At 53.4% G+C, this 22,649-nt stretch overlaps 1 protein-coding gene across 1 annotated transcript in view; it reads right to left on the bottom strand.

Moving 5' to 3' along the window:
- Window positions 1-2,172: 2,172 nt before the first annotated feature.
- The window catches only part of LRRC4B (leucine rich repeat containing 4B), a 29,801-nt gene continuing 9,324 nt past the window's right edge, over window positions 2,173-22,649 (bottom strand). The window contains exon 2 of the mRNA XM_090049388.1: window positions 2,173-5,349. Coding sequence (XP_089905514.1) covers window positions 3,356-5,287 — 1,932 coding nt within the window. The 5' untranslated portion in view covers window positions 5,288-5,349 and the 3' untranslated portion in view covers window positions 2,173-3,355. The remainder of the gene's footprint in view (window positions 5,350-22,649) is intronic.

The following is a 22,649-nucleotide window of genomic DNA, read 5'->3' as shown; positions in this document are numbered from 1 at the left end:
ACTCTCTGTGCCCCCGCTCCCCCCTCCTGGCACCTCACAGTTGCTTTGCTTTCATACAGGGGCTCGTCCATCCAGTCCTCCCATACACCAGGACCTCCCCTCCAAAAGGCAGCTATGAGCCAGAAATGAGCCCTTCCACCTGCCAGGCACCAAGATAGATGGCTCCCACTTTGTGGGGAGGAGACTCTCCCCCCTGACCCAAGAGATAGGTTATTTCCACTGCAGGCTTGTGTGTGTGGGTGGGTAGGTAGGTGCATGTGTGGACTACATGCTAGGTGTGCACAGCCACTAGACAAGCAGAACAAGTGCTATGGATGTGCAACAGTGCTGCGTGACCATGCTTGCATGTGTCAGCATGGTGCATGTTCTGGAGTGCAAGTGTGGTCTGTGTGTGCGGTTGTCTGCACACACACCCAGGCATGTCCACAGGGTGAATACGTCATGCATGGTCTGCCCACTTTTGTGCATGTTAGTGTGTGGGCACACGCATGTAGTTGTGCTCATGTCAACATAGCGTGGTTGAGTGCAGGGGTCTGCATGCCTCTGTGCTGGAGTGCAGTGTGGACGTATCATAGTGTCACGGCTGAACTGCAAGGAGTCTGGAGAAATGGTTAGAGCAAAGTTACCAAGAGGGATCTGAGCCTGAACCACAGTCCAAAGGGCAAGCCACAGATCCAAGCTCGTGTCCAGAAACTGCAGATGAAGCTGGCTAGGAGCTGGGGAGTAACACTGAGACTTAGCAGAACTCCCCAAGCTCTGAGAGACACACTGTCTTCTGCTGCTCGGTCTGCTGAAGGGAAGGGGCATGGCCACACAGGGGCGGGGATTCTTGAAGGGCGTGGTCTGACCCAGTTACCTCATTCTGGTTGTACCCATACTACCTCCCCACAGATGGGCTGCACAGGTGTCAGCAGGGGGCATGCTTTGTGTTGGGAGCATATGTGAACATGTGCATGCATGTCTACACATCTGTGTGTGTGAACATGATGCAGGTAGAGAAAGAAGCATGGTGCAAGTGTCCTCTGGGGGGAGCATGCCTGTGTGTGTGTGTGTGTGTGTGTGTGTGTGTATGTGTATACATCTGCACACATCTGTGTGTGCATAAGCATGATGGAGGGGTGTGGGGTGTGAGCATGGTGCAGGTGTTCTCTGGGGGGGAGGTATGCCTGTGCGCGTGTGTGCGTGTGCATGCATCTACACATCTCCACGTCTGTGTGTGGGGCGGGGGGACTGAGTGTGGTGCAGGTGTTCTCTGGGGAGGAACGCACCTGCGTGTCTGTGTGTCGGCATGGTGCAACTATGCAGGTGTGACTATGGCTGTGCATTTGTGTGTGTCAGAAGGGTATGTGTAGTCTGTCTGTGTATATGGGAATGCTGTGTGTACATCTGTGTAGTGCCTGCAGCGTGTGTCATTTGCACCGGTATGAAAGCTTAGTAAGCTCCCTGAGCAGAAGCATATAACCAGGTCTTCATACATCTCTGAGGTGTCCGTTTGGAGAGGGTGTTTTTTGTGTGCTTGTACACGTGTGGTGAGCTCCCTGTGTATGAGCATGCCATGTGTGCATGAGTCTCCTTTGTGTGTACATGCACCCTCAAGTATGCATGTGGAACATGTGCTGTGTGGGCATGTGAGCATTTCCTGTGGGTACATGTTCCTTGTGCTGGGTGTGCACGTTTCTTGTGTGCACACACACATACTGTGTGTGCCTGTGACCATTTATTTCCTGAGCACACGTGTTCCTTGTACTAGCTGTACACGTGTGTCTGGCATGCATGCACGCAGTGTGTGCATGTGAATATTTCCTGCATGCTTGTGCCTCGTGTTCCAGGGGCACATTTCCTGTGTGCACACACATGGTCTGTATCCATGTGAGCGTTACCTGTGTGTACACACAGCCAGTGCGCACATGAGCATTTCCTGTACTCACACACACGTGCAGGTGACCACAGGTAACTTTGGCAGACTCCTACTCCATGCCATCCCTCCCCCCTGCCTCTAACAAAGAAGCTCCCATGGGAGGGTTGTAAACACCTTTATGGATTTTATTAAAATAGGAAACTCGGACGAGACCCAGAAATGGTTGGGATCACAGGCTCGGAGGGGCCTGGAGCGCAGTATCTGCCAACTCCGGCCCCGTGCAAACCCCAACCCCCTGCCCTCCCCCCCCAAGATTATTACAAATTAAAAAATACCTCTGCTCTGCGTCTCTGCGCGGGGAGCAGGGGCCGCGGTGCCCGGAGTCCCATAGTCATAAAAAACCCCACGGCCCAGGCCTCAGGCCGCTCCCAAGGGTGGGCACCTTGTCCTCCCAGCCCAGGGCTGAAAACAGAATCTCGACCCAAGAGCCACTACCACAAAATAGGAAACCTCTTGGCGGTTTTTTTCCCCTCTCACGTGTTTGTTTTGTTTCCTTCCTCGTTTCACTCAATCCCACGACTAGAAACCAAAACTAAAAGAAAAGAATGTGAAGTGCTGAAGGATTCTAGGGCATCTTCTCCTCATTTCCTTTTGTTGTTGTGTTGTTTTTCCATTTTTTTTCTTTTTTCTTTTTTTAATAACCTGGCAGGTAAATCAGGATGGGCTGAACCCCTGGGGTATCAAAAAGTCTCCAGTTTAAAGAGGCTGTGGGCAGAGAGGGAGCATAGAGTGAGGGGACTTCCCAGTATTAATGATGATGGTGGGATTGGTTGGTAGGGGAGGGGGCTGTAGACATCACTGTGATCTTTGTACGGAGGAAGCTGCAAATTTAAAACAGGGCTAAACTAGAAGGCAGAGGGCAGGAACAGTGTGGGATGAGTGGGTTGGGTCTCAGACCAGGAGGGGATAGAGGAGTCTTGGATTGGGGCAGGGGGAATAAGGCCAAGAGGGAGCCTCCCATGGGCCTGGAGACCACCTGGTTGGGCAGGGAGGGAAGGGGCTCCTAGCTGAGAAGAGAGGGGTAGGCAGGATGGAATGGGGGTTAGAGAATGGATCTTGTATGGGGAAGTAGTGGGATCATCAAGCAAGCAGGGAGGGAGCAAGGGGGTCAGTACACAGGGATAGGCAAATGAGGACCCTTATTTAGGCAGGTGCAAGAAGGGTCCCACAGGTAACAGAGGAGACTCAATGACAGAGGCAGGAGGTCCCTGGAGCAGGCAGGGAAGGTAACAAGAGGGTGTCTGGGTGCCTGGGAGGGGCCTGAGGGGCAAGTCGTGGTGTCCAGCTCGAGCCAATCTGTCGTGGGAGGGTTGGGGGGGCTCCACCTCCCCCGGGGGGGAATTTCTCCGCTCCCCTCCCTTCCTGGGCAGCAAGGGCAGGGGTGGGGAGGGGGAGGTCTGTGAGGGCCAAGGCGGCAGGAAGGTGCGCCCCTGCCCCTCAGATCTGCGTCTCTTGCACGTTCTCCTTTGAGCTGCTCTTGAACAGCAGAGGTTCGTGGATGGAGTTCAGCAGGGGGTTCTTGGAACAGTTCAGGGCTCCGGCATTGTTATTGTAGTGGGCTTTGAAGGCCGTGTAGTGGTTGAGGTGGTCGTGCTCCAGGGCTGGCAAAGCCAGGTGGCTGTCACCGGGGGCACCAGCCGCAGCTGGCAGCTCGTCCTCCACATTGATGATTTCAATGGTGCGAGTGGGGCCATGGTGCTTGTGGAGCTGGTGCTGCTTGCGTAGCTTGTAGAAGACAATAAGCATCACGGCCGCCATGAAAGTGATGGCCACGAAGCACCCAATGATGATCTTGGTCGTCTTCATCACATCGTCCAGGTCTTTCATGCCATTCTCAGTCACCACGGTGATGGGCACGGTGAAAGGCTTCTCCGTGGAGCGGGTGGAGCGGGGTGTCAGCGAGGTGGTGGAGTAGGTCATCTCCCAGCTGGGTGTGGGGCCTGGCTCCTTTTTGGTTGGGATGGTGTCCTCCTGCGTTGTCTCCATGGTCTCCACTGTCACTGTGGTGAAGTAGGTGTAGCCAGTGGTGGCTGGGTCCACAGCTGAGACATTGAGCGTGGCCGAGGCGGTGGTGTTGCCAGCCGAGTTGGTCACCATGCAGGTGTACTGACCCGTGTCCTGCACTGTCACATTGGTGAAGTTGAGAGTCCCATCATGCAGCACTGAGATCCGTACCCGGTATGAGCCGTGTGTCATCAGCGTCCCATTGGGCGTCAGCCAGTTGACTGAAGTCATGGAGGTGCCTGTTCGGCACTTCAGCTCAGCTGCCATGCCTTCCGTCACATTGAGGTCGGTGGGCGGCTCCACAATGACAGGGGCATAGCAGGTGAAGTGGCTCTGGTCCAGCTCACCAATGTAGCGCCCCTTGAGGCTGGGTGGGGCATGGCAGCGGGCACAGCAGGTGGTGTTGTTGGGCACCGTCTCCTTCAGCCACCAGCTGAGCCACAATACATCACAGTTGCAGTGCCAGGGGTTGTGATTGAGGTGCACCCGCTCCAGCCGGTGCAGGGGGGTGAAGAGGTCATGGGGCAGCGACATGAGGTTGTTGTGGGACAGGTTGAGCTCCTCCAGCGACTTGAGGTCATCGAAGGCATTGCGCTCAATGGTGGCCACCTGGGCATGCATGAGCCACAGCTTGCGCAAGCTGGTGAGGCCTTGGAAGGAGCCTGGGCGAATCATGTCCAACCGGTTCCCCGAGAGCTCCAGCTCTTCCAGGCGCACCAGCGCCGTCAGGTTGGGGATGTCCTTGAGGTTGCACATGCCCAAGTTCAGGTAGCGCAGGTTCACCAGCCCCTCAAAGGCTGCCTCTGAAATGTACTCCAGCTTCTTGAGCTCACCCAGGTCCAGGCGACGCAGCGAGGGCACACGGTTGAAGGCGTAGGAGGGGATGCTCTCAATGGGGTTGTTGCGCAGCCAGAGCTCCCGCAGCTTGGAGAGGTACTCAAAGGCCTGTGTGGGCACCGTGGTCAGACGGTTGTCAAACAGCTCCAGGGTGTTGAGGTTGGGCAGCCCGTTGAAGGCGCCCACCTCGATCTTACGGATCAGGTTCTTACTCAGCTGCAGGATCTCCAGGTGCCGCAGATGCTTGAAGGTGTCAGTCTTGATGACCTGGATGTTGTTCTCCTGAAGGTTGAGGTACCGTGTGTTGATGGAGATGCTCTCTGGCACCTCCACCAGCTCCCGGCGTGTGCAGATGACACGGCTGGCCTGGTTGCTGCAGGAGCAGGCGGCTGGGCACGAGGTGGGCGAGGTCCCAGCCAGTGCCAGCGAGGGCAGCCACAGCGCCAGCAGCAAGCCCTGCTTCCAAAGCATCCTACAGGCACTGGGAGCCAGGGGCCCCCTCCGGGAGCAGCAGCGGGGGGCAGCCATGTCCAACGCTCATGCTTCAGTGGGCGAATCCTCCTCCGGGTGGGTGCTCAAATCCCTAGACACTGAGACACAAGGATAGAAAGGAAGACACCAGTGAGCACCAACGCCAGGACACAGGGCCATCCCCAAGTGGGGAGACACCAATAGGTATCCTTGCCAGGACATGGCAACTGTCCCCCTAGGGTTAGCTCCCTATGCATCAAGTGCCCCACACACTCGACTCAACCTATGGGAGCTCAAGTTCACTTCCTGCCTCTATCCCAAACTCCCCTGGTTGGGAAAGGGGGGCAACATCTTCTAAAAGCTCAGCCAGGAGGGGGCAAGATCAGAGGTTAGCAGGGCTCCTCAGGTAGCATCATGATGCCCCAGCTCAGTGTTCCTCCCCACCCCCCCACCAGCTGCCCTTCCACCTTCCTCTGAAGAAGGGACACATCTCTAGATACATCTCCACAGTAAGCTTCTCCTCAGACACCTGCCTTTCCCTCCTCACATTGTGGGAAACACAATCATTTCTCCCTCAAGTATGGTTTCCATAGGCCCCCAAACAAAGCATCTGCCCCAAACCATGGCCTCAGAACCCCAAGCCCCTCTCCCATTTCTTGTGAAAAAGCCAAGAAAATATTCAAGGGCAAGTTTTCATAGAATCACAGGGCTGGAAGGGACCTCGTCAGGCATCTCATCCAATCCCCTGCCCAGGTACAGGCTGCACTTCCTACACTCCACCTTAGGACAAGCCTGGGCATGCAAATTTCCTGAGGTCCAAATGTTCCCACCATGATCATGTTTCCAAGATGACACTGGAGGGAAGTCACCACCTCCCTTCGCCATGACAGAGCCATTCCCACTCAAATGGAGATCAGCCAACCATGGTACCGAGCACTGCTGCTGACACCTGGTCTGAGCCCTGAGCTTCTTAGCTCCAAGGGGAAGCTGCAGATCAGTGAATGGAGATGGGCACAGGGCTTTGGAAAGTCCCTGTGCAGTGTGCAGACAGCCATGGGAATTGCTACCTTCCAGTGGGGGCATGATGACCCTGCAACCTGCCACACCCAGATCACAGAAATGGTATGGGGTACAGCAGATGGTACACATCTGCCTCGCTTCTCCACCTAGTAGAGGTGGGGATACTGGCATGATGCCAGTGGAGAACTGAATGAGGGGACTTACCACACCCTGGCAGTCTGGGAGACTCACTGCCATGGTGCAACTTTGGGGGCAGGGGTGGGGTTGGGAATGAGTACTAGGGGTCCAGGCGCAGCCATGGAAAACAAGGACCCACAGCCTTGGAGAACCAAATCCCCACATTTAAGTAGGAAGACGGCTTCCCATGGGAAGTCTGGCCTACATGAGCAGCTGCATGGAGTTGGGACACTATTGGCTCTTGTCCAAAAAGTCAAGTCCAGAGCAACCCCCACTGGGGCCAGCCTGGCAGGAGGGCCTAGAAGATCACCAGTGACATGGACAGAAGGAGGCCCAGAGCCCCCACTAGTCCATACCTCCAATACCCACAGTGATCCCTTCACTAACTCCCCACCACACAGAGAACCGCAACAGGACCACCCCTATAAGCCCCTGGAGCCCTAATGCTGCCACCCTACCCTGACATAGCTGTCCCCTACAGGATCCCAAACTGGGTACTACCATCTCCAAAGAACTTGCAACACTGTATCCTCAAATGCTGCTGGTCCCCTTGAGCATTCCCGTCCCCATTCCAGATCCTGAAACACTGCCATCCCACCCAAAATTCTTACATTGGCATGGCTGTCTCCTCCAGTCACCTCACCAGTTCTCCAGACACCCCTGACCCCCTACTCAATTCCCCGTGGCCAAATACCACTGTTTTCTCTACAACTTCCCCCCTTCCCCAACACCAAAGGCCTTCTCCCCAACAGAAATGCCACTGCAAAGACACCAGAAACTGCTGTCCCCAAAGGATCCTTCATTCCCAGACATAAATACTGTCATCCATAAGGAATTCCCTTGCTGAAGTGCTGAAGGGAGCGCCCCACCCTGAACCTCCACATACCACTGTTCCTTCTCCTAACAACATGTTCTATGTGTATCCCCAAAGTACAGTCCTCCTAGAGGCTCCCCCCCCCAGCCAAAATAATATGCCCTGTGAGAAACTCCCACATCACAGGTCCCCAAACGTGCCCATCCATCCAAAATATCCTATAGCAAGAACCCAACAGCCACTGGTCCCCTCTGCTTTGCCTCAACCCTATGCTTTAAAAATGTCAACATCTCCTATAGATTCCCCTGTAATGAACCATCAACCATAATGTCAACAGTCACTATCCACCCTGCTTCCCATCCGCACGCACAACCCATGACAATAAGCCTTCTGTAACAGTCCCACCAGACAGAAAAGAACACAACCCAACACAAGTGTGGAACAACCACCATCCCCACACACAGGGTACAACAGCCTTCAAACACTAAGAAACATACCCACAAACAGTGCAGAGAAAGAAACATAGAATCACAACTGCCCCCATGCGCACAATGCATGGAAACAATCATCACCACCCACAAGCATGTGGAAGCTGCCCTACAGCCTTTATCATCCATGTCAGACCCTGACACCATGTGGCGCCCAACAACTAGGGAGACGACGATCCAATTGCTCATGGGTCCTGTTACTCATTAGCCAGAGCAGGCAGGGCACAAACACCAGCACACATTGCTCACAACAGCTTCACTCAGAAGGGAGACAGCTTCAGGCCAGGTCCCAAAAAAAACAACAAACCAGGGACCTGTGGTGAACAGTAGTTCTTCTCACATTTTAAACACCTTGTTTCATGCTTATTAACATTCACTCTGCCTATGTCCCTCCTTCGGTTCCACCCATTTCTCCTCCCATCTCAAGCTCCACCACTGTTTACTGTTTGCTTCATTAGCATGGTATTGCCTATGCATTTCATTCATTTAAATGCCTGTTTGCTACGAGCGCATGCCTAAGACTTTGACCCTGTTTTCTCCTGGTCAATTGTGGTTTCTTGCTGGTTCTTTCTGGTTCTTTGCTGACTCCTTCTTCATCTACAAGGTCTTACTTCTTTCTGCTTTATCTTCTGACAATAGGTGGTGGTCTGTATCCTGTTCTTACACAATACATCATGCATCTTGCACACTATCCTTTTGTTAGGAAACTGCTTATTTAAGCATTTGCAAAGTTAGTTACTTTTAATATATCATCCTGCCTTGTAACCAGCAGCTTTTGCTGAGACACAGGGAAAAGTCTTTATTCAGTTCCACACCCAGTGCTCCCCAAGATCCAAATGTGGTCACCCTAACAATCCCCACAGTGTCCTCAGCAATCTTCTAGTAGTGACTGTTTGCTCCACAGAGCATATAAGAGCAATCTTCCAATAACACTGTCCCCACACACAACATATGCCAACAGCCTTCCAAAAATGACCATCCCCTCACACAGCAACCTGAAAAAAACAGCCACCCTCATACACAGTTATTACAACAACAAACATGCCCACACACACTGCCTAGCAGTCAGGTAACAGTAACCATGGTACCCATACACCAGCTACAGCAACAATCATCCCCACACAGGGTGTACAACCACAGTGATTCAGTAACAACCACCCTCACATGCAGCATATGGAAACCAGGTTACAGTAACCACGGTCCCTACACCCAGACTGCAGCAACAACCATCCCCTACACAGCATACAGCAGCCAGGCTACAGTAACCGCAGTCCCCACACCAGACTACAGCAACAACCGTCCCCTACACAGCATACAGCAGCCAGGCTACAGTAACCACAGAGCCCAAACATGCCATTTATAGCAGCAATCTATAGTAACACCTGTCCCGCTCTTCACAGTATATAGCAGCCACACTACAGGCATCGCCACTCCCCCGTCCATGATACAGCAAGAACCCTCCCCCAACGTGGAACAGACCTGCAACGTTACAGCACCAATTGTCTCCGCACAGTGTACAGCAGCCACTTTACAGTAACCACAGTGCCCACACACGCAGTTTCTAGCGGCAGTGCTATAGTAACAACCATCCTGCTTCTCACCGTGTCTAGCAGCTGTGCTACAACAATTATCCCCCCATCACAGTGCACTCACAACCATCCCCCTGCCCAATTTACAGCAGTACAATAACCGTGTCCCACCAATACAGAAAACAGCCATAACCATCCCCTAAATAAGGTACCACAGTCATGCTACAGTAACCACTATACCACCACCACATGCACTGCACAACAAATTGCCAGGCACACGCAGCATGCAGCAGAAACCCTGCACTGACAACCCCCTGCCCCCCCAACACACACACTGCACAAGAGTCACCGTCCAATGGCAACACCATGCTTAGCATCCACGCTCCAGTTTACAACCCTCTCCACAGGTACTGTACAGGAGCCAGCCAACAGCAAGCCATTGTCACAATGTGCTGGGCATAGCCACAACTGAGCAGCAGACGGGCATCTATCTACACACAGAGTTCATCAACTGCCTCAGAAAACTAATGTCAACACACTGGAGAAGAGCCAGTCTCCTGCTGCTGGCACTGCCCATGCACCCCAGGGGTGCTAAGGTCAGGATCATCCCCTCTGTGACTCAATACCAACCCTGCAGGTGACTGGGGCTGGGTGGGGGGGGCACCTGAGGGACCCAGCAGCAGGAGAGGACCCTGGTTCCAAGCTATAGTTTCCTTAAGAGGGCTCTTGTCCCAGCACAAAGAGGGCCCTGGGGTTGGGGGCAGGGGTTGGGGGTGACTGCCTCATCTGGTCCAGGAGTGAAAGGAAGTATGGAAGTATGGAAAGAAATATGGGCCGGATAAATGGACTGTAGGGTGAACAGAAAACTGGCTGGCCCACTGGGCTCAGAGAGTGGTAAGCAATGGCTCGATGTCTAGTTGGCAGCTGGTATCAAGTGGAGTGCCCCAGGGGTCGGTCCTGGGCCCAATTTTGTTCAATGTCTTCATCAACGACCTAGATGATGGCATAGAATACACCCTCAGCAAGTTTGCTAATAACACCAAGCTGGGGTAGTAGCAGACCAAAACAAATTGGAGGATTGGGCCAAAAGAAATTGCATGAGGTTTAACAAGGACAAGTGCAAAGTCCTGTACTTAGGACAGAACAATCCCATGCACTAGTACAGGCTGAGGACTGACTTGCTGGGCAGCTGCTCTGCAGAAAAGGACCTGGGGGTTACAGTGGACAATAAGTTGAATATAAGCCAGCAGTGTGCCCTTGTTGCCAAGAAGGCTAATGGCATACTGGGCTGCATTGGTAGGAGAGCTGCCAGTAGGTCAATGGAAGTGATTACTCCCATCTATTCAGCACTGGTGAGGCCACATCTGAATTACATGTTCAGTTTAGGGCCCCCCACTACAGAAAGGATGTGGATAAATTGAAGAAAGTCCAGCAGAGGGCAACAAAATGGTGAGGCGGCTGGAAGACATGACTTATGAGGGGGTGATGAAACTGTTCTTATTTAGTCTGAGAAGAGAAGACTGAAGGGGGGGATTTAATAGCAGCCTTCAGCTACCTGAAGTGGGGTTTAAAAGAGGATGGAGCTGGACTGTTCTCAGTGGTGACAGATGACAGAACAAGAAACAATGGTCTCAAGTTGCAGCTAGGGAAGTTTAGGTTAGCTATTAGGAAGGATTTTCTCACTAGGAAGGCAGTAAAACACTGGAACAGGTTACCCAGAGAGGTTGTGGAATCTCCATCCTTGGAGGTTTTCAAAACCTGGCTAGACAAAACTTTGGCTGGGATGATCTAGTTAGGGACAGTCCTGCTTTGAGCAAGGGGTTGGACTAGATTACCTCCTGAGGTCCCTTCCAACCCTAACCTTCTATGATTCTATGAAAGAGATGGTATGGGGGACCCTGCAAGAGTAGAGACGTCAAGACTGGGGTGTATCTGAAAGCCAAGGCGAGGGAACAGGATCCTAGGAGACTGGAAGGTGGGGCTGAGCCTGGCAGACAAGGGGTTAATCCATTATTGCATCTTAATAAGACCCTGTTCCCCTCTGCCCCATCCCAGAATATCCAGCTAATGGAGAAACGGAGGCAGTAGGAGCTGCCCCACAATGACTGAGAGCCCCCACTCCACCCCAGCCCCACAAGGAGGCTCACTGCTGCCTACCCCATCCCTGTCCCACCTGGGGAGAGAGCTCTATGATTTCCCTACTCAACAGTCCAGTCCCCTAAAGCAATCTGCAAGGCAGATTCGGACTCTACCCCCTTGGGGAGGCACAAAGGTACTGGAGAAGAGGCTCTGGAGATAACCACCAGCTACCTAGTGCCCCTCTGCCATGACAAGGAAGCCCACCAGGCCCAGGTCCCTGGAGCACACTCAGCAGCCTCCATGCTTGAGCTAGTGTCCGCAGGAGGCTCCCTGCAGGGACCCAGGGAGCACAGTCTTCCAAGCAAACACTCCTGGCCTTGACCCAGACCCCTGAGGTAGGCAGAGATGCCGGGAAGGACTCACATTCAAACTCAAGAGCTATTTCCTCCTCCCTTTTCCCCAGCCAGACCCAGAGCAGCCCAAGCTGGGGACTATTACCAGCTCCCCCTGTCCAGAGAGCTCAACCACTCTCAGACAGGCGTCTCCACCAGGAAGATAAGCCGTCATGCAGCAAAGAACCCCCATTTTCCCCTCCCCTTCACTCCAGCTTTAAAGGGACGCTTTTTTAAGCCCATTTAGTTCAGCCGCCGCCGGCCCTGGATGGACGCTGCTTAATCCAATTGAAACCTGGCTTAGCCCTATCGATTTAATCCGATTCCTGCTGAGGACAGATGAGCTGGGTTAACGGGATCCCAGAGCAGCTGCGCCCTCATTGAGAGGGGGCTGCCATCCTTCCAGCCTGGCACCAGGCTGTGTGATGGCTCTGGGAGGCAGGGCATCACCACCAGCGGGTTCCAGGTGGTTTTACCCACAGAAAGGGCTCAGCCCTATATATGTAAATCAAACCAGTGCCTATGTGCAGAACCCACCAGGGCTCCCCTCAGCTCCCACGCACATGTATGGGGTTGGGTTTCCAGCGGGCTCTGCTGGGTGAGATCCAGTGTGTATACACACTACCAGTACTCTCAGTGCCATGGCTGTAACTGGTGCCTCCAGCTCCCAACATCATCACAGGAGACTCAGAGACTCTTAGGGCTCTAAGACTAGATGGTGCCAACTTCACATCACAGTCCGATCTCTGGTACACTGTAGTCCAAACTCTCACCCAATGCCCCCTCCCCGCCACCCCTCAGCATGACCTCATACCTCTAGTATAGTGAATATATCTTCCAGCCAAGACCTCCAGTCCCCATCTGGAGCCACCAAGCAAGGGGAAGTCAGGTGTGCCCAGCAGAAGGCTTCTTCACCACAATGTAACCCCTCATGCCAGAAAACCCTAGGGCCGGCTTCCATATTTAAAGTGGAGGCCCTTTTCCTTTTAGCTGGAAGTTGAACATTTGCAGCCTTCCCTGGCAAAAGTTCTGAAACACTCCCCCAGCCCAGCCAGAAGGAAGAATCCAGGTTATTTGTGGTTTGACCTCATGATTTGGTAAGCTGCCCTTGTGGCTTGTTCCTTGCCATTTTGGGAGAGGGTGCTAAGCAGTGATCTTGGGGGGTCCTTGAGTAGAGGTCATTTGTGAAAGCAGGGGGCTGGACTCAAAAGGCCAGGAGGCTCCTTCCAGCCTACATTCCTATGTTCTGGGGATGCCATTACTGATGCACACTAGATGGATTCAAACCAAGTTGGTCCCAACCCACAAACCCACAAGAGGCTGTGTTCTCACCCAGAGGTAGCTGATACCTGCCTAGGGCCTGTCTTTAGTGAAGAGTCAGCATGCTGGCCCCTGTCATAAATCCTGCTTACACACAAACCCCTCAGGCAAGGGCAGCGGTGCCTCAACCCAGCCCCTCAGCCTGACCTGCTGGAGCACATCACCTCATCAGCTCTTGAGACCTCTCTGTAGTGTGGCCAAAGTGCTGCCAGCCTACTGATGCCTTCCCACATCTCTCCCTCTTCTCCCCTGATTGCTGTGCCTAGGAAAGCTGGACAAGTCTTTCCACAATTCCCTAGGGTCCAGAAGTCACAGCCCCAGGCTTCAAGGCCACAGGCAGACTTTGACCTGACTGCTGCAGCCACCAAAGCAGGTCTCACTGCAGAAGCAGTTAGATTGAAGGACAGTACCTTCGACTGATAGATCCATTCCTTCCCATAACCACATCCACATTGGAGGAGTAAGGGGAAAGCTATACCACTCAGACTAGACCAGGAGAATTAAAGTGGCATTAAGGCTGCCCGTATCACCTTAACTCTGCCCACTTTGTGCAAAATGCAGCAATCCTTATTTGCATGACTATTTGCACCCCTGCCTCATCCAGGACCCAGGAGGGGCAGCATTCACTGGACAAACAGATCCCCTGTATATCAATTTACCCTCACTGTTGGAGGCACAGCCTCATAGACTGCACACCACTCCTGTTTGACTCAGAAGGGCTGTGGATCCTTCTTTGTGACATTCCTCCCAAGGGAGGCCAAAGTACACATCACAGTGAGGAGCTGAGACTCCAGCCAAAACAGCCAACAGATGCTGGCTTGCCAAAGGAAGACACCAAGGAGCAGGCTTTTTCATCTTGTCTGTCATTTCTAGGTTTAAAGGGCTGCTTTCCCTGGCCCCTGGCTGCAGCCAGGAGTGCTCTGCACTCCCGCAACTCAGATCCCCCATTGTCTCAAACCAGGCATTCAGAGGCTGGTGCTTGCCTGGGCAAAGCTGGCTTCAAGTGACCTGCCCAGCATCCCATGACAACCCTCCAGCAGAGAGAGAAACCAGCTGTCTTGGAACTGTTCAAACTCCAAACCAGCCATGTTGCCTGCCCACTGCTTCCTTCGCCCCATGCCTTTCCACATCAGCAGAGGCCATAGTCAGCAGCCCACCCCCAGCACAATGCTCATATCTCCCCTAATACAGGGGTTTAAAACTTGACCAGCACCCCAGGGGCAGATCCAGACTGGTGGCAGCAGGGAGTTAATAGAGTCAACACTTGCCCCTGCCGCCACCAGCATGTGAACCAATGGGGCTGCTCACCCACCCCAAATTCCCAGCCCCTCTAAGAGTCCTATGGGACACGTAAAACAGGTCTGCAAGCCAGGTCTGGCCCATGGACCGTATCTTTGTCACCCTGTCCTAATACATCCCACCCTGCACCCAACCCAACGCTGAGCAATCTGCAGAGCAGATCCTGTATCCTAAGAGTGTCTTTCATTACAGAGACACACAGAGGGCAAAGCTGCAGCTGCAAGAAGCCTGTCATTCTCTCCTGACTTCGGCACACTTGACTTTGCAGCCTTAGTACTCTTGTAGCATCATCTTCCTGGATGTGATTCCCACTGGGATTTTTTTTTAACCTAAGCACTGTAAAAAATACCCCAGAAATATCATTATATGAATCATAGTGCAGGCCTATGCACTTGCCCTAATACAGTGACTGGCAGCAATAGTTGGTTATTATTCTATAGTCAGAGCCACCACTGGAGGGCAGTGGATATGCATGCTGAACCACTGGGCTTGCTCCTGCTGGCTGATAGCTGGAACACAGGACTCCTGGGTTCACTTCCAGATCTGGAAGAGAACATGTCTAATGGTTATAAACCCATTTACAATATGGTTCCAGCCTCTGCAGTCCTCCCTGGTACCCTTGTCTGCCCTCCTGTCTTTCCAAGGAAAATCCTGCTTAGCCCTTGCAGCCCTTGGGTGGAGCATGCTCAGTGGTGATGACATATATGCAGCTGGGTCACTGTAGCAGAGGTGTAGGTTTGGAAGGTGCTCAGTTGGGTCCCTGTAGGAGAGGTGTGAGATTGGACCATGCTCAGAGCAGCCAGAACCTTCAGAGAACTTCAGTGTCAAGTGCCACTGAGCAGATGCAAACAGCAATTTTCAGAGGGTTATAAAAAACCCAGGGTAGATTTTCAGCAGGACAGTGAATGACACAGTCCTGACCTCTCCTGCCATGTGTCCAACCCTTGCTCCAAAGCCAAGGCCATAAAAGCTTTCCAGAAAACCAGCTATTTACCAAATCAAAGGGCAAAAAACCTCTCTCCCTGATCCTGTTCTCAGAAACAGCTAAACAACTGGTGCTCAAACTTTCCAAAACAATTCAGCCTGAGGTATCTCTGGCCCAGCTTGGGACATTTAAACCCATATGGTTAAAGTGTTGGAAAAAGTTATGTGCCATTGAGAACTCTCAAGCAATGTTGGCTACAAGCTAAATTTAACCAGACACAGCCTGGGGCTTTGGGAGTGCTGCAGTTAACCTGAGATAAGTAACATGGGACAGCTCATGTACATGCAGCCACCCAATACTGAAGCCCCCTTTATACCAGAGAAGAGCTCCCTGCTTTTCTGCCCTCTGTGGTTATTATCATCTAACTTGTTCTAGGCAGAGACCTCAGCACTACTGAGGAATCACATTGTTTGATGCTTCCCTACCTCTAATAACTTCACCCAACCATAATCCTCCAGGCTGGAGCTCCACAAGCCAGGTACCTCTTGTAGGTCAAGGGTTATTATTTCAGAAGGTCTGAGTATAAATGCCTTGGTCAGTTCCTGAAAACAAGATTGAGAGGGGGAAACATCCTTTTTGCCTCTGTTAAAAATACACCCTGTGGTTGAGAGTAGGGGATGGGAGCCTTGGTGGGTAGCTCACACTGTGGTCAAAGAGGTGATTCCTGTTTTTCCTATAAAAAGCTGTGAACAGAAGAAATAGTGACAACTTATGAAAATGGTTAGGGGAAGAAAGGACTCCACACTGGTGAGCACATGGCAGTTAATCTGCTTTAGTTGTGTATGTTCACTCCTATCCCACCATCAGTGAGGCCAAACCAGGGCAGGAAGTAACAGGTACAGAAACACCTCAGTTTACTTTCCATTTACTGTGGGACAGAACAGGCCCACAACAGTGACAAGGGAGCCCCTTGAACTGTGGGGCTAACAACTTGAAAGTGCCTCCCAAGGAGTAAAATCACTTTGTCTATCCACAGCTCTGAGAGTGGTTTCCACACATGCTCTGCAGAGGCACAGTCTTATTTGAAGTGTAGTTCTCTAAAACAGTGGAGGCCAAACTTTTTGGCAAGCATGCCACAAATGAAGCCTTGGGCCTTCCCCAAATGCCACTCCAATCCCCTCCCCCTGCCCAATCTGCTTCCCTACTATCTGTTCCTTGCCCTGTGCTCCCTTCCTGATCTGTTGCTCTGCTTTCTGCTCCCTGGCCTGGACTCCCTGCCCAATCTACTGCTCTGCTTTCTACTCCATGTCCTTTCTGCTGCTCCACCCCCTTCCCAATTTCACATACAGGGGCTGCTCATGCAATAGGTTGGCCACCCCTGCTCTAAAGATGTCAGTTGCACTGACCATGTTTCAGCCTCACAGAGCCCAAAAGGTGGCTGAGCAAGCCTTTACCTAAAGTTGTCCCTCCCAGCTGCTGGTGGGACACCAGGCACCAGAACCTGAAGTAGGGGTTGTTTCCTCTAGCTTTGACCCCAGGCAGCATGGATAGCAGAAAGGCAGCAGTGGGCCTGACCTGCAGATGAAAAGGGGCAGAACAAAGCTGTAAGGCAGGCCAGGCAGGTGTGTGTATGACCTTGAGATAACACTTCAGCCCTTGGAACTGACCCCAGGAGCCCTGAGCCCCAAGCACTCCGCAAACAACTGCCAGTTTCAGCAGTGAAACGTGGATCTCCACGTCCCTCAGCTAGCAGGTCCACATAGAAGATAACAGCCCACCACTGCACCCACACACTACTGGCTCCCCAAGCATTGGTCTGGCCTCGGTCTAAAAGCCCCAGCCCTGCTCCTGGCCTGGTATGGGGTACATCCCTTTGTTTTTCTACCTTAGCCTTAGATACCAATGACAAGCTGTGTTAAGGTCCTGCCTGCAAAGGTGAATGCCCAGCCGGGAGGAAAATTGCAATCCTTCCTTATACCCTTAACTCTGCCACCACACACATCTGCCATAGGGGCATTAATGGCACAGCCTATCACTTCCTCAGCATTGATGTCTTCCAGGCTCAAGCAATGCATGGGGCAACGAGATCAGTGCATCCTCCCATAGGATGCTGCACAGAACCCATATACTCAAGATCGGGGCCACACCAGGTGCTACAGAGACCACCCCCAACTGCCACTCCGCACCAGACAGAGATTGGGGCATCCCACGTGCCAGGTGCTGTACAGATTCCCCTAAAAGAGATTAGCCCCCTGTTACATAGGGGATTGCCCTGCCACAGAGTGAGGGGTCTAGTGCCCAAGGGAAGAGGCAGTGGGGAAGGTGGGGAATGTCACCCTGCTTGCCCAGAGCTGCCACTCAGAGACCCCCCCAGAGCCTGGAAAAGCCTCACTGGGGAGCAGGGGTGGGGAATGCATCTCCAGAGGGCTGTGTCCTGACCTGGACTCTTAGCAGGATGCCCCAGGAGAGGCAGCAAGTGCCTCTGTTAAAAATACAGCAAGAGCTGGGTAGCCTCTTCCTGTTAAACCCACCTTCCCTCCCTCCTACCCCTACACCCCCAAATCCCAGCCCCCTTCTCCCCCCACCTGACCCCACATCCACAGCCCTGGGCCACCACCCCCCTTCCACACACACAGGATGGAGGCCAAGTCACTCCCAGCCTCAATCCCTCCCTCCCCACAACAGCCGCAATCCTGCCTCTGCCACAGATCCCACAGACGATCGCCCCCGCTGCCGCCCGGGCCACCCACCACCTGGCGGCTGATTAGGGTTTCCAGGCACATGGTGGTGCAGACAGAGATCGGGCCCCTGCACCTCCTGCCTGCAGCATCCCCCCTGCCCAGGGCATCCCCCACCTTCCTGGACCACTCCCCCCAGTCTTCCTGCTCCTCTGCCCCTGCTCAGTCCTACCACCCCAGCCCTGCCCCCCGCTTCAGGGCTCCCCCTCTCTTCCCACTGCCTGCACCTACCCCACTGACAGCCCCCTCCTCCCTGCCCCACAGCACCCAGCTTCTTCCCCCCTGAACCCCCAGCTACACCACCTCCACCTCCCCCTGCACACCGCCACCTCACTCCCTCTTTCCCCCCTGCACTACATCTCCACCCTATCACCAAGTATGGCTCCCACCTCTCCCCCAAGCTGTGTGCTACTCCCCACCCCCACCTGCTCCACAAGAATCCTCCTCCCCTGCCCCATCTCTGCTGCACCCCAGCTTTGTGTCAGAGATGCACCCTGCTCCACTGCTCCACTGCTTTCTACTACCTCTCCACACTGCTTGACCCCTAAAGCCCTTCAGCACCAGGATGCTGGCTGCCACAAGGCCAGGTATAGCTGGCATCACCTGGCATCTGCCATTCCAGTGATCAGAGCCCATGGGAAGGGGCAGAGGAGCATCATCTGGGCTGAGACCCCCATTTCTGGAAGCCAGCTAGCACAGAGATGGGGCCATTTCCTAGCCATGCCAAAGCAGGGGCCCATCCCAGCCCCCACAGTGCCAGGGCCCCACTGCTGGAACTCTTGGGATCTTTGACCCCTCAGAGCAATAAGAAAGATCTCAAGAAACTTCAGGGTAGGCTGAAAAAAAGGAAACCTAAAAAATATATGATTGCTGAGGTATCTCCTCCTAGCTTTGTGCTCAGGAAAGCTCCATGCTACAGCCAGGGCCCCTTCCCTAGTGCTTTCTCCTAGAAACCAAAGATACCCCAGTCACATCCCTAGTTGCTGCCGAGCCCCTAATTACCCCACACCCCCACTCCCCTCTCCTTGCCACAGTGCAGAAGCTGAGACCAGAGCCCCCCTGCCTCATCCAAGACAGGCAGGCAGAGGCAGCCAGGGGATTTCCAAGGTCAACCCAGGCCTGGAGGCCCCCTGTCTTCCCTCCCTGGGAATTTCCCATTAGCCCCCAAGACAAAGGCCACGAGCTGCTTCCCAGTCCACAAGGGCATCTCTCTTGAAGCTAAGCTCCCACTCACCCCTCAGCTGTGTAGGGGATACCAGGCCCTCCAGGGTGATCTTCTGAACTGGTCTCTCCTGGCATTAATGCCTCAGACACTACAGGTAAGATTCAGCTGCCTGTATAGGTGGCTGTACTCAAGCAGGTCACATATGAAAGCCACTGGGATACAGCCCATCCCCTGCTGTAGCCCCAAGGTCTTACAACCTTAGCTAGGCCTTGTCCATGGTGACTTCACAGCTAAGAACTCCTGAGCTAGTCCCTGGGATACAAGTGGGCCCACTGAAGGCAGAAGTCAAGGTATTTCCACCTGCCTGTCAGGATCTGAGTGTGGGAAGACAAACTTCCATAAGGGCCAAATATTACCAAGGAACAAGGTACTGTGAGTTGGATGGAAATGGAAGACAGGAACATGGCAGACTAGCCTACATGGCAGCTGCCCATGCATCTACTCTTACCCCACCGTAAGCTTAGCCCTGCTTCATTCAGAGATAAGCTGTCCCAGTGTAGCTCTCACTTACCACGAGGTAAATGCAGACACACGGACAGTTACCATGGAGCAGCTGCCATGTGGTGAGCTCATATCTATGTGGTGCCAGGGGCAGAGTAGGGAAAAACATCTTGCTGCAACTCCACAGATGTGACCTTGAGCCTTGCTCCAATCACACACTGAAGAGTATCCCCAGCTACACACGGGCATCTGGTCATTGAGACTGGGGAGCCAGATGTGACCTCACTTCACTCACTCATGTGCTGTGGGCCTTGGAGAGTGCGACAAGAAGAGGCTGAAAGTGCTTCCTGGCTCCGCACATTCAGACCTGTCCTCTCCCTGTCCCAGCCCCTCTGAGCCTGATGCTAAACTTGAACAGGACTCCAGGAGATGAAAAGAAAAACACCACCCTTAGACACACAAATCCCAGGAGCTGGCATCTCATAAAACACTCCCATCTTCCATCTTTCTCTCTCAAAGTCACCTTCCCCACTGTGAGTCCACACACCCCCAGAACTCCAGCCAGGACCTGGTTCCCCACCTCCCCAGCACAGCACAAACACCCCGGTGAGAGGCAGTCCCCACTGGCGATGGCTTCCACCACAGAGGAGAGTCCCAGTCTTGTGTGCCCCATCCACTGCCCCCACAGAGCCTGGGAAGCAGGGAATCACTCCCCAGGCCTGCTCCATAAAGTCTTAGGGACTGATCCAACCCAGCCAGCTTTCCTGGCTTCTGCAGGCTCCCAGCAGCTCCTATGCTCACTCAACCCAGGCACTCATATACAAAAAGAGTCTTTTACAGAAAAGGCCTGATCTGGTTCTGGAGCCTGGGGGTGATGAAGCCTCCTTTGCCACTGATGGGAGGTGCCAGGGAGCCTCTGGGCCTTATCTGGGATTTGTCAAATTCAGCTGCCAACCATGGTCTCCTGCTCTGCCACCCTCCGCTGGGTTGCGGCCCCGTGTTATATGCACTACAGGCCATGGGGAATACCCAATGTGCAGTGTGCCCCAGCCCTGCCACTGATCAGTCCACTATAGACACCTGGGGGGGGTAGTAATAGCCCCTGCACAGTGTACCCTGGCCACCCCCTCCCACTCCTCATCTGCCTTTTCTGGTAAGCAAATACTGTCCCCAGTATAAGCACTGCTGCACCCAGTGCTCTTCCATGCTCTGCTGTCAGGGCTGTCTGGGGCACAACCTTATCTCCTCCAGTGTCTGCACAGTGCCTGACAAACCAGAGGCCCCAGCATCACTGGTGGGGAGGGGAGTCTTCATTGTGCCCAGCAGAAGAGTCCCCATCCATCCCATGCCAGATGGAAGAGTTCTCTGTACCACCTAACATAACAAGGCACCCCTCTGATCTTAGCTGCCAAAGGTCCAAGTACAACAGGGGAGCCCTGATCTCAGCAGGGTGGGGACCCTGCAGTACCTGCACCTGCCAGTCTTGGCTGCAATCTCTAATGAGAGACTGGCAGCAGAAGCCCTTGTAAAGGGTGCCAGGACATTGCATGCCATCTCCAACACAAATGTGGGGGGAGCACACAAGCAGAGAGACCCCAACAACAATCCAAACAGAGAGTGGGGAGCCCTGTTGGATGCTTGGGGTCTGTGTGCCATATTGGAGTTTCTGATGCTGCAGTGGGGCAAGGGAGGGGCAGGCAGGAGGGATCTGCTATCAACTGGGCACAAACTCAGCTAATTGTGGGGGATCTAAATTTAATCGAGTTAATTAAGCATCCAATTAATTATCCAGTCAATTGGTTCTGGAGCCAGGAAGTGAACCAGAGGGAAGCTGTGGGGGGAATCAATGCTAAAATAATTGATCATTGAAAGGGAAGAGGGGGCTGTGGCCAGGGTGGGACAGGGGGCAGGGTGCTGAAAGGTCTAGGGGAGAAACATGCAGTGTACGTACAGCGTGATGTGAGCGTGCAGCATGTGCAGAGACCCTGCATGGAGCATGCAGTGTGCAGAGACCATTCATTGGCCATACAGTGCACATGCAGGGAGTGTGCAGTGTACAGAGACCATGCAGGGACCATGGAGTGTCAATCCCAGGAGTATGCCATGTGTACGGACTATGCAGTGCCAATGCAGGGAGCATATAATGTGAGTGCAGAGCCCATGCTAGGAGCATGCAGTGTGCAGAGACCATTCTGTGACCATGAAATGCCAGGGTAGAAAACATGTTGTGCAAATGCAGAGCCCACATGAGGAGCATGAAGCATGCAGAGACCATGCAGTGACCATGGAGTTTCAATGTCAGGAGTATACAGTGTGCAGTGACCATGCAATGCCAGTGTAGGGAGAAGATGATGTGACTGCAGAGTCCATGCTGGGATCATGCAATGTGCAGAGAGCATGCAATGACCATGCAGTGTCAGTGCAAAAAGCATGCAGTGTGAGTGCAGAGTTCACAATGAGGGCATGCAGACACCATGCAATGACCATCCATTACCAGTGCAAGAAGCATGCAATGTGAGTGCGCAGCCCACACCAGGAGCATGCAGTATGCAGCAATCATGCAATATTAGTTCAGGAAGCACATAATGTATACACAGAGCCCATACAGCATGCAAGCAACGTGCAGTGCCCAGGGACCACACAGTGTGCAAGACACACTCAGCAACCCTGCAGCACACAGGCAAGGAACATGCTGTGCAGAAGCACTGGTGGGAAGCATGAACACAGGCATAGCATAGCATACACATGCATGCAGCACTCCCAGAGCACCATATGTGAAGTGTCTGGGCTTGCCTTGGTTGCACAGTGCCCAGAGGGTCTGAACTGTGGGTGGTACAGGAGCGGGGTGACGCTTGCTCTTAAATACAGTGCACAGGATGCTGTGTGTGATGCAGTACCCAGGGCAGTTTCCCAAGCAATGCACGAAACACAGCACATAGCCCATAATGCCAGGCCTCGGCCAAGGAGCAGGA

This window comes from Crocodylus siamensis, chromosome 5, assembly GCF_052110815.1.
Source record: "Crocodylus siamensis isolate JL-2025a chromosome 5, ASM5211081v1, whole genome shotgun sequence".
Lineage (NCBI taxonomy): Eukaryota > Metazoa > Chordata > Crocodylia > Crocodylidae > Crocodylus > Crocodylus siamensis.
The sequence above is the reverse complement of the archived record's forward strand: the minus strand, read 5'-3'. Positions and strand labels throughout refer to the sequence as shown.